A 12,240-nucleotide genomic window follows, 5' to 3' on the forward strand; every position below is an offset into this window, starting at 1 on the left:
GCATAGCTTTAAAAAAGCTGATTTTCAAGTTTAGCTTTTGTAACCCTCAATGAAAACGAAAAGCCTGACTCTTCTTTAAAAACAGTTATTTGGAAACACTAGACACAAGCACTTGATAGTAAGCAAGTTTGCCAATGTCTCCTTTTGGGGGGAATCTAAGGTGAAATTTAAATTAAGTCTTCATTGAGCCAGCCCTCAAAAATGTATTTTAATCCTTCACTTCAACAAATATTTTGAGTACCCCCCTTTGTTCCACACAGCATTGGGGATACCACAGCAAACAAGAGGGACAAAAATCCCAGGAAGGGGGGACTAGGGATGGAGGAAGAGAGACATTAAAGGAAAAAGTAGAGGCAAGAGGCAGATGAGGGGCAATGGGAATACGGTGTCGGCAGGCAGAACAGACTGCAAATTTAAAAATGTTGGCCAAGGGCTTCCCTGGTGGCGCAGTGGTTGAGAGTCCGCCTGCCGATGCAGGGGACACGGGTTCGTGCCCCGGTCTGGGAAGATCCCACATGCCGCGGAGCGGCTAGGCCCATGAGCCATGGCCGCTGAGCCTGCGCGTCCGGAGCCTGTGCTCCGCAACGGGAGAGGCCACAACAGTGAGAGGCCCGCGTACCGCCAAAAAAAAAAAAAAAAAAAAAAAAAAAAAAATGTTGGTCAAGAAGAATAAAAGAAATCAAAGAGCAAAAACTGCATGTTCTATGAGGTCCAGATTAAGAAGCATTGATGAAATTGACCAAAGCAAGGCTTGCTAATTTTAGTATGTATTACACATTTTCTTAATAAAATAAGACTGTCCACATGATTAATCTCTGGTGGCTGCTGAGCAGAAATTCAGGATAAAGATCAGGTTTCCAGGACTGACTGTAAATACGTTCATCCTTTGGGAACACAGGAAAGGAAATCTAATGATGCAGAAATAATCATAGAGCAGCCAGGAAAGAAAGAGACCAGAAGGGGAAGTGCAAACTGGACGCTACAGCCAAAGAGCCTGAAGTCAGTAATCAAACACCTCCTCAAAGTATGCTTAACAATTTCAAGGGGAGGGGGAAATAAAAGAGTAACTGACAAAAAAAAAAATGTTGGTAAGGTAAGTCTCACTGAGAAGGTGACATCTGAGTAAAGGTTTTAGGAAGGTGAGGGAATTAACCACATGTATATTTAGAGAAAATATGTTCCAGAGAGAGGAAACAGCCATGGCATGCAATAAGCAAACCAGTGTGGCTGGTGCCAGGGAAGCAGAGGAGAGGTAGAAGCCCTGGTCCAAGATGAAGGGGGAGCAGCTCAAGTGGGTCTGGATGGCTGCTTTAAGGACTTGGGCTGAGATTTCACTCTGAGCACAACAGAAAGCCACTGCAGAGCTGTGAACAGAGCAATGTCATCACCTGATACATTTCCACTGGATCCACAGCTGCTCTGTAGAGACTAGACCTTAGGAGGGAAAGGGTAAAAGCTGAGAGGCCCGAGAGGAGGCCCCTGCAGGATTCCGGGAGAAAGAGGATGGGGGCTCACACCACAGACAGCAACGGAGGTGGCAGAAAGTGTCTGACTTTATGTATTTTAAAGGTAGGGCAAACAGATTTTCTTGAAGCGTTGGATGAGGGGTGTTGAGAGAAAAAGAGACTCAAAGATGACTCACGATTTTCAGCCTAAGCAACTGGAAAGTTGGAGTTGTCATTAATTGAGATGGGGAAGGCTTCTGCTGGGGACTATTCTGGGAGATCCAAGAGTTCGTATTTGGACGTGTTGCGTTTAAGATGACTGTGAGATGGTCAGCTACTGATTTTCTTCTGACCAAGTCAATAGCCCTCAAAGAACATGAGTTCCCTGAGGGTAGACTTCTATTTTGCTCATTGCTGTATCTCCAGAGCCTTAGACAACACATGAAGATCCTCCATTAAAAATTAATTTAACAGGGACTCCCCTGGTGGTCCAGTGGTTAAGAATCTGCCTTCCAATGAAGGGGACATGGGTTTGATCCCTGGCTGGGGAACTAAGATCCCACGTGCCCCAGTGAAGATCCCACAGGCCACAACTAAGACCCGACACAACCAAATAAGTAAATAAATAAATAAATTTATTAAAAAATTAATTTAACAAATATTTGCTAAGCACTCATTACATGTCTTGCTCCGTTCTCCATGCTGGGGACACAGCTGGGACAAAACAGCTAAAATTCTCATGCATCTTATATTCGAGGAGTGTGAGGCGGACGTGCAAATGAAGTAAAATAAAATCTTCTATGCATTGTTTACTAAACTTTTGTTGAATGTTTACTCACATGGCACTTGATGTGTATTATCATAACTCTACAAGGAGGAGACTGAAACCCCAGAGTTGGCATCACACCAGCCTGTCTTCCTCCAAAGCCTCTTCCACCATATGATGTAGCCTCTCAGAGAAAGTAACACAAATCCCATCCTCATCGGGTAAATACCAGGGTTGTGTTTCTCTTCAAATAAGCATTGAATGGGGAATCTGCTCAAAATAGGACTCTACGTGAAGAGCAGCCTAGGAGGCCAGCCCGGAAGTGGGCAACCCCAGGTCACTCAGCCCTCCTTCATGCAACCAAACCACGCAGCTGAATTCCTTTTGACATTTCAGGGCATTTTCTTCTTCTTCTGCCCCTTTCACAATGCTGAGGGTACCTGAATTACCTGCCATTAAGGGCTGTCACATCCTTTCCTCTGAAAGGCTCAATTTGCAACCTTTCACAAAACTAGAAAGGTGTACTAAAAGAGGCTTGACAGGCATATACATTTGAGGAGGAATCTCTTATCTCCTTCACCTAAAAATGAAACTTGATGAATTTTCCATTCCCAGTAGCAGCATCAAGGAGGTGGTTTGGTCTTTAGTAGCCCCCAGTAATTTCAACAATCACTTCCCCCTCGTTCAGCCACCTGACATTCTCTCCATCTCATGCAACAGACCACTCCCAGCCTCTTCCACGTATCCTACGCAGAAATTCTGAAACAGCCATGGCCCCTGCCCTCTGTCCATTTCTTATCCAGTTTCCACATGGAATGTGATATCACACTTCCTTCCCCTCCTACATTTCCTAGAAGGTAAATGATGAATGATCATTTATCCTCAAAAACTTATAATTCTTTCTCATGCTCAGACCTATCTGAACAGTTCTTCAAAAAGGACAATTCCACGGCTCTCTCCTCTGTAACGCCATCTCTGACAACACTGTAATTTTTAAGACCAAACATGCTGAGTTCCCTTTGGTTGGGTGATGGCCGTATTCAGCTTGATGTTACCTCTCATGCAGCTGACCCATCAACAGCAAGAATTTCCATGACCAGCCGAGTGTGTGATCCACCAATAACTTGCCTCTTTTCCCAAAGAGGTGTTCAAGTCCACCAGATTTCTTTAGGACCCTCTCATGGACCAACAGGCTTTGAGACTCCCTCATGTAATTCTGAGATGTACTGAGTCATCTCCTAATGTGACACATTACCTTAGCTCAATAGAATGACCAGAGTCTTAAACATTTCCCTAAACACACATAGCTTTTGCATGGTGAATAAAGAGGACATCCTTTTATCCTTACAATAATTATTACTGTTCTTCCTAAAGAATCTAAATTACAGTACAAAGCAAGAATCATATAGTGTGGAGGGTTTAACAATGAAATAACTGTTCAACGCCAGCATAATGGTAGCTGCCTGTCGTCCATCTGTGGATCACAAAAGCTTTTCCAATGGAAAATGAAAAGATTTTATAAGGGGCAGACAACCCCAGTAACAACCCTTCATGGATAAAACAGTGGGTGAAAAAACTCTCTCAGGAATGAGGTTATGCTTCTGGACTACACAAGCTGGAAAGAGTATCATAATTTTAAAGGTAACATATATTTTAATAACCCCATACAGGGAAATATAATATGTTCTATCCAGTGAGAAGCTTGAATGATAGCTTTAAGTTTACAACCATGGCCAAAAAAATGAAAAATGAATTAAACCTTCTCTCCTCCAATTCTTCTCATGTGCAACATCTGCCCTAAAGCTTCTGTGCCCTCATTTCCTCCTTGATGGAAAAGAAAATCAGGTGTCAGAATTTGGACTGTAACTGGAAGATATTATCATCAACGCTGTATTCTATCATGCATCTTATTTTGTATTGAATAGACTTGTTTTCTAAATATCACACCTGGTAACTTTCCACAATTTTTTTTCCACTTAACATTTAACTTGTCACAGATTTGGCCTTAAGTATAAAGGTGCAAATTTCCACCACAGTCTAATTGCTGAAAGGATTTTTTCCCCCCAATCTGCCTTGAAATTCTGTCTAATATGCTGCTTCAGGCTCCATATAGCCAAAGATTTCAAGTGATACCTATAGACCTCTCCTGCAGGAATTATGCAAACCTTATATAATAATTGTGAGATGTGTTAAGATCCTGGCACAGAAGACAGCATTGAAATCCAAAGCTGTTCTATTAACTTTCTTTTTTAATCAGCTGCCAGCTGGATTCTGGAAGGCTCTTAGTGCCAGCTCCTATGCAAGAACACTGTTACCATTTCAAATAGTATACTGTTTTGTTTTTTTTTTTAAAGGAAAGGTCACAAAAGGGTAAAGTAATGTAGCCTCAGGGAGGCTACAGAAATCCCACCAATTGTTCAGAAAAACACAACAGTGCACAGTAAATGGATATGCAATCCGATTCAAAATGTTCCATCGGCGAGCTGCCTCTGAATCCTAACGTTGTAAGTTGCTTTCAGAGAGAGAGAGTTGCTTTGAAATCTCCGAGTCGTCTTCCCATGAACAGATTGTGATGAATGAATGAAATGGAGTGGGATGGCTAAAGCTGGGTGGGGCAGGGTTCAAAATAAAGCCAATCCTATGTCAAACCCATTGCACTGATGAACCACACATGGAAGGTCAAAGGTAGAGTTGCTAGAATACAGGATGATCAGTTACATTTGAATTCAAGAGAAACAACGAAGAATTATTCAGCTTAAGTGTGTCCCAAGTACTATGTGGGATAGACTTAGAATTCACTATTTATTTGAAATTCAAATTGGACTGGGCAACCTGTATTTTTTTTTTTTTTTTTTTTTTTTTTTTGTGGTACGCGGGCCTCTCACTGTTGTGGTCTCTCCCGTTGCGGAGCACAGGCTCCGGACGCGCAGGCTCAGCGGCCATGGTTCACGGGCTCAGTAGCTCCGCGGCATGTGGGATCTTCCCGGACCGGGGCACGAACCTGTGTCCCCTGCATCAGCAGGCGGACTCCCAACCACTGTGCCACCAGGGAAGCCCGTAACCTGTATTTTTAATCGCTAAATCTGGCAACACTAGCCAAAGGAAAATTAAAACAGCTTATTTTCAGTTGACATTATGCCACCTTGCACCAATGAAAAACACAGATGAAAATAATTATATAATCGCCTATTTTGTTGTAATGGTTTCTATTACTTATAAAATGGCAGAAGTCTCAAGGTTTATAAACGATATTAAAACAGGTAAAAGAAATGGCTATGCTGCTTTAAAGGATCATGCAGACTATTTAAAGATCCACACATCAGAAAATCTGATGTTACATCAATCCCCGTCCTTTAAATAATTTAAGTTGTGACTACGAAATGTAATGCCATGAACTACATACACAAATCTGTCTTATTTTATAGTAACCCTACTTGCACATTAACTGGATGATAACCTATTAGCCCTGCATTTCCAACTAAAAAGCAATCGTTGCATCAGGCAGGTACCCACTATTTGCCTACCTCTTTTCATAACCACTGCTGTCTTCTAAATGAAACATTAATTTTTTCTAGGCAACTGTTTTATTCAATACCTTGCTAGCAAAGCAAAGACAGCCATCTCTCTGTATCTGTGGGATCTGCATCAACCTTGGGCCGAAAATATTGGGAAAAAAATTCCAGAATCCAAAAAGCAAAACTTGAACTTGCTGCATGCTGGCAACTATTTACACAGCATTTACATTGCATTAGGTATTATAAGCAACCTAGAGATGATTTAGAGTATACAGGAGGATGTGCGTAGGTTATATGCAAATACTATACCATTTTATATAAGAAACTTGAGCATCTGAGGATTTTGGTATGGGGGCCAGGTTCTGGATACTTAGGGATGACTATATTTGATTCCTAAACTAACGTATCCAATTTCAGTAACAGATAACTTCTAAAAGGGAGAAAACCATCGTAAATGTTAGAGCAGGATTCCTTTCATTGGGTGTTAAAACAGTCAATCCACTTTGAAAATATTTTTTAAATGTCCCTCTTCGTTGTTTCCAGTGGATGCTGTACCCCCCAGCCCCACCCCTGTCCCCCAAAAAATTGTAGTTTAAGAAAATCTGCTCAAACAGTGTAAATATTTGGCCAATATTTTTCTTATAAAAGCACAAGCACAATGAAAGCACCACTAGACCAGGCCCAAATGATCAAGTTAAATTAGAGATCTGGCCATTATTGATGTTTTTGGATTCTGGAGAGAGCCATTCTAGATCATTCATATGCAATGAAATGCCTTTTCCTAAGTTGTTTGATCTGAATTATCCAAAATGTGTGGCTCTGGGAACCTGACCTTAAGGTTTAGCTGAGTTGGGCTTTTGAAACACACCAGTCTGCAAAAGACTTTGTGGAAGAAATAACATCTTCTGTGAGACTTTACTTCTGTTTGTTACTGAGCGTTTTTTGGACTTTTGTGCTCAGTTTGAGCTGGCACATTACTAACCTTTTCAAATTAGGCATTTAGTAGGCTCAGCTGAATCTTTTCTTAATTTGCACATGAGTGTTTGCCAGAACAGCTGGCATTGTGCTGGAATATTAGTTTAAATCTTCAATTTACATAGTCTAAGCACAAACACATAAACTTTGGAGAGGATGACCTAACTGGTGCCAAAGACAGTCAACTTTATTAATAAGAATAATAGCAACAACAATCGCTAATAGTTATTGAGTGCTTACTATGTCCCAGGCATTATAGGTATATTCAGTTATTTACCACTTTTAACAGTCTGAAGAAGTTTTATTTCCCCATTTTTGTAGATAAGAAAACTTGAGAGGTTAGGTTACGTGCCCTAAATTATACAATTAGTAAGTAGTAAAACTTTGCTTTGTACTGAGGCAATCTAGCTGCAGAATCTGCAGCCATGCTTCACCACTTTGCAACACTGTCTCAGTAAATCTATCCCATAATAATGGAGAACTTCCACCTTCTCAGGTAGGTTTCACAGCGAAGGAGGTGTCACTTTGTGACACAGACTTCAGGGGAATAGGAGGTAACCAGGCTAAAGGGATGCAAGCCACCCTTCACCTCCACTCCCAAGCAACCACAGGCAACCTTGCCGTTCCCATAAATGTGTGTACATTTTTTGGTTTATTTTTTAACATGTTTATGATGAGATTTACGATATGGCTTTAATATGCTTATGATAAAGCCCTGCCATATATCAGGACCTATACGAGAACAGAGCCATAAATGTGTAGGGTGGGGTCTTTCTTTGAGGATAAGGACATTTGAGATGTTAGTCACTTGGAGAAGAGCTAGCTGATAGGCCTGGGACACAAACAGGCTCTCTAGCTGGGTGGCCGACTGGAATCTAGCTCTGCTGGTCTTGATCACCAAGGGGCCAATAAGTCAGCTTGGGTAATGGGGCAGAATGCAGTACTCTCCCTGGGGTGGGGCAGACAGGGCAGAACTTAAGGCAGGAAAAACTGGGTCAAGGGACTTTTGCCTCTCTTACCTATGCTTGTTTCCCCTTGAACTCCTTGAATGTTTGTAAAAGGACTCTGGGAAGTTCCAGTATACCTCAGATGTCTCAGTGAGGGGATTTTTTAATATATTGAGCCATAGAGCACTGGAGAGCAGCAACGACGGTGGTGGGAATGAAAGAATTGAATCTAGAGAGGACAGGGAGTGGGATGAAGATGGAAGCTTCCTGTGGCCTGCCTTCCTCCCTCCATTCTTGGTTCTGCTGCCTGCCCTTGGAGGTTCTGGCTTGTAATTTAGAGGCAGTACTCCTGTATGCCTAGAGTACTGGCCTTAAAGGTGTTTGGGAATGGTTTGTAAAATAGCCATGCTAGTTTTCTACCACAATCAACTCTGAGAAAACTGAAGACAGCCCAAGGTTTCTCTCTTCCTTCTTTTTAAAATACAAGTGAATAAGTGTAGAGATCCACTTTTGCTGTGTTGTTGACAATGCACAGGTATTACAAGTGTCCATTATACAGGCTGGAGAAAACACTATGTATATGTATTGAGTAGATTTATTAAGCTAAAAACGTCCCCTGCTAAGCCCCATTCCTGGCTCAAGAAAGTATCACCTCAAGAGTTTTAGGGAAAATTTCCTGAATCCTCTAAAGATGGGGGTGGGGGGAGGAATGCAACTGCCTGATGAATCTAGAGCTTTGCCAAGGGAGCCCCAGGATGATCCACTGAAACACGCATGCCATTTTCATTTCAAGAACACTTGTCCCTCTCTCCTTTACAACTTTTTCTAGAAAAGTTATACTTTAGTCTCTCAAAACACCTTACTTTGGGATGTAAGCAACCTTGTACAGTATTTATGCCTATTTTTATATTATTTTCCTGATAACTTATTGCAAGTAGCTCTAACAACACACTGACCCCCGAAGAGATTCCTTCAGAGGCACAAACTCAGAGGAAAGGACACTTCATCAGTCTGTTAGGGAGATGTACTCAGAAACATAACTATGTCTTCCGGGGTCAGGGGAACCCCAGAACTGGGAGGCTGTGATCTTCTTGGCTCTGACTTCAACACATGTGTGCAGGGATGAGTGAGCCTGCGCAGCGGGTCCCCAGCTACCAGCCTCCTCAGTCTGGGCCATGAACAAGGTCAAGATTCTTGCCGCAGCAATAGCGAGGCTAAACTCTAAAACTGGCCAAGAAAAAAAAAAATATATATATATATATATATATATATCTTGAGCTCCTTAGGGAGAAAAAAACCCCACAATACACTGCCTTAGTAGGGTTAATCCCGGCGTTGCCAACTGCCAGAGTTGTTAAAAAAATAAAAATTAAAGACAAGCCACTCAATAAAATTAGCCAACAAACCTACCTACCAGCTGTACTGGCTCACTGAAGGTTTTCTGAGCCTCAAGCCTCATGAAAGGATTTCTAGAGAGGAGAAAGGAAGGCACCTGTCCTGTCACTTCGTAAACGTCTCTTGGCAATCCCGGGGCTAGGAAGTCGGCTGTCACACTTGGGGATACAGGCGCTCCCAGCCTGGCCCAAGGCTGCGCAACCAAAGCGGCAGGAGACCGGGAACCCTCTGCGGACGCGCCTCCAAACCTTGCAGACACCAGAGAGAAAAGGGAGCTTTCTCAGGCGTTCAGCAAGTAGAGGAAAAAGACCCGCTCTAGCCTCAAGTTGGGAAACTTTTCCTCAAAACTGCATTATCCTTTGTGAGCTGCCTGGAAACCCCTAGCTTCTTTTCAAGGGGTTGTAACGACTTGTGTCCACAATTATAGGAACCCAAGCAATTCAGGAGGAAAAAAAATACACATACGGACTACAAGCATGAGTCAAATGGCTTGTGTATGTGGCTTTGGAACATTCTTATCTAAACACGCCGGTGTCCCCGCACTCGGGCTGCTTTTTCCACCAGTGCCTCATCCGTAGTCAGTTGTCCCTTGTCTGCCCACATTTTCTGGAAAAACTGGATACCACCCTCAGACGTAAAGCGCTGTTCTGAATCTCTCCTCTGCGCCCACCAAGCCGAGCTCAGTGCTCCGGCTCTTCTCTCCCCAGGCCCTGCTTGGAGGCCGCTGCCATCCGTGGCCGGTCCTGAGGCCAGCGATGCGCGCGTGGGGAAGCCGTCCCGAGGGTGAGTGTGTGTAGGGGAGTGGGTGGAACGGGGAGGATGCTAGTTTTAGCCAAGTTAACAGTTTCTGCCAGGGCACATATTTTGGGGGAGTTTCCGGGCCATAGGGTAGAATTGCAAATCCCCAGGGGTGATCACGAGCTCGAGCCGGGTCGGAGCAGCTGCCGTGAGACTGTTAAGGCCGCATCACCCCCACGCGTCACTAGGAAGGGTCGCCGGAGATCGGAGACCACCAAATCTCGGGGAACGCAAACCAGCCCCGCCGGGTGCGCGGCCACGGCTTAAAGCTTTCCCAGATGCGACCCCCCCCACCCCGCTTCTCCTTCTTATCCCTCCCTGAGTCCAACCGCGTCAAGAGGTCTGGTGCCCAACTCCGGCAGGGTGTGCTCGGAGACCCGAGAAGCCTCTAGTCTCAGTCAGTGTCGCCAACCCGGGTTTCAAACGCATCGTGCAGCCACCTGTTTCACAAAGCCCGGAGTTTGTGCGGGCGCGGGCTGCGGCCGGAAGAACCCTCTCATCCCCTCGGTCCGGCTCGGCCCAGGATCTCCAAAAACGCACATCGCTCTAAATCCAAGTGCGCACGCAGCTCTGCGAAACGCTGGAGGCTCGCACCACTCCGGCCCCCAGCGCGCGGCGACTTATTTCCCGGTCTCCCCGGTTCAGCCCCCGCCCCCAGCGCTGGTCGCCGGGCCAGCCCTCCGCCAGATCGGCGCCCCAAAATACCTGCCGTGAAGATGCAGAGAGCGAAGAGAGTCTTGTAGACCATGGTACCCTGGTGCTTGGTGCCGAACCCGGCGCGGGCAGCGGGAGAGTTTGCCGGGACTGACGGAGCGCCCAGAGCGCGGGCAGCTCCTCCTCTGTCCGCTGGCTGCGGTGGGAGCGGGCGACCGGGCGGCTCGGGCGGCGGTAGGGGAAGCTAGGCGAGCGCCGCGCGGCTCCGTCAGCTGCTTGTACTCCGGCGCCCGGCGCGCTTCTGCTCCATCCCAGCCGCCCGGGCTGCCTCCGCCGCCGCGACTGCCGCCGCCAAACCCCTCCCACCCGGGTCCCGCGGAGATGACAAGGCCACCCCTGGCCTTTCCTCTCCCAGCCCTCGTGTCCCGGGAGTCGCGGCCCAGGGCGGCCTCTGCTGGACAGTCAGGGCGCGAGACCCGAGTTTTGACCCGGTTCAGCAAATGTTTGGGGCGGCTAGCACTGTGCTGGGAACTAAGGGGAGGCAAAGAAGTGGGAGCAGATTTCTGCCCTCAGGAATTTATCTCAGCTTTTCTTACAGGAGAAACAACCTTTAATCACGTGACCGTGTGCCATCTTAGGTGTCACCTTGAAGAGCCAAGACCCCACTACTGTAAGAGAACATACACTTCTTTCCAAGTATGAGAACCTTTTCCTTTTCTTTCATTTCTCCAGTCGTTCCTGCGTGTACATTAAACCCTCACACACATTCAACCCCACTGCATTTCCTGGTGCCTGAGCCAGGATGTCTGCCATCCTACTCAGCTGCTTACGAGAAGAAACAGTACTAATGTCAGGCAACAGTGATCATGCGGTAATTATGAGCCAAGCACCCTACTGGGTGTTGTATCATGATGCTTCTAACAACCCTACGACATAAGAATTATTATTTCGGGCTTCCCTGGTGGCGCAGTGGTTGAGAGTCCGCCTGCCGATGCATGGGACACGGGTTCGTGCCCCGGTCCGCAAAGATCCCACATGCCGCGGAGTGGCTGGGCCCGTGAGCCATGGCCGCTGAGCCTGCGCGTTCGGAGCCTGTGCTCCGCAACGGGAGAGACCACAACAGTGAGAGGCCTGTGTACCGCAAAAAAAAAAAAAAAAAAAAAAAAGAATTATTCTTTCATTTTAAAGATCAAAAAACTAAGGCACAGAGAAGTTAGGTAATGTGCTCAAGGTCACATAGCTGGTAAGGGCTGGATCCCGTAACTGAAGACTTTGTGTACCAGGGCATAATAACAAAGGCTGACATTTCCTGAGAATTGCTGTGTGCTAGACAACTGTGCTGTACAGGTATTAACCAGGTCAAATTCTCAGAACAATTCTTTGAAGTGGGCACTATGATAGCTTCATTTTCAGGGGAGAAAATGAAAGCATGGAGAGGTTTAAGTACTTGCCCAAGATCACACAACTAGCTAATGGTACAGATAAGATGCCTGCCTAGGGACCTAGGGTCATCTCTGTACTATACTCTCTCTTCAAAGCCCAAGGTTTCTGTGTGTTCACACAGATCGAAGCTGATCCTTCACTTAATCCTCTCCACCACCTTAGACTTGCTTATTTTCTACACCTCTATCAGACCAGATGCTAGATCATCTTCCGATATCTATGTTATTATGAGCCTGGTGGTCCCCTAGTCACTAGAGCTGGGATTAAGGAGCCTTCCTAAAGAACTGATTTGCTCAGGACCT

The 12,240-nt window shown here is 45.4% G+C and overlaps 1 protein-coding gene across 1 annotated transcript in view; it reads right to left on the reverse strand.

Annotated features, from left to right (window-relative positions):
* Positions 1 to 10,589, reverse strand: part of PARM1 (prostate androgen-regulated mucin-like protein 1) — a gene marked incomplete at its 5' end in the record, with an annotated part of 100,817 nt that extends 90,228 nt beyond the window's left edge. The window contains one exon of the mRNA XM_079697341.1: positions 10,547 to 10,589. Within this exon, the coding sequence (XP_079553467.1) occupies positions 10,547 to 10,589 (43 nt within the window). The remainder of the gene's footprint in view (positions 1 to 10,546) is intronic.
* Between the last annotated feature and the right edge of the window lie 1,651 nt (positions 10,590 to 12,240).

Source organism: Hyperoodon ampullatus (assembly GCF_949752795.1).
Source record: "Hyperoodon ampullatus genome assembly, chromosome: 1".
NCBI classification, from domain to species: Eukaryota; Metazoa; Chordata; class Mammalia; order Artiodactyla; family Ziphiidae; genus Hyperoodon; species Hyperoodon ampullatus.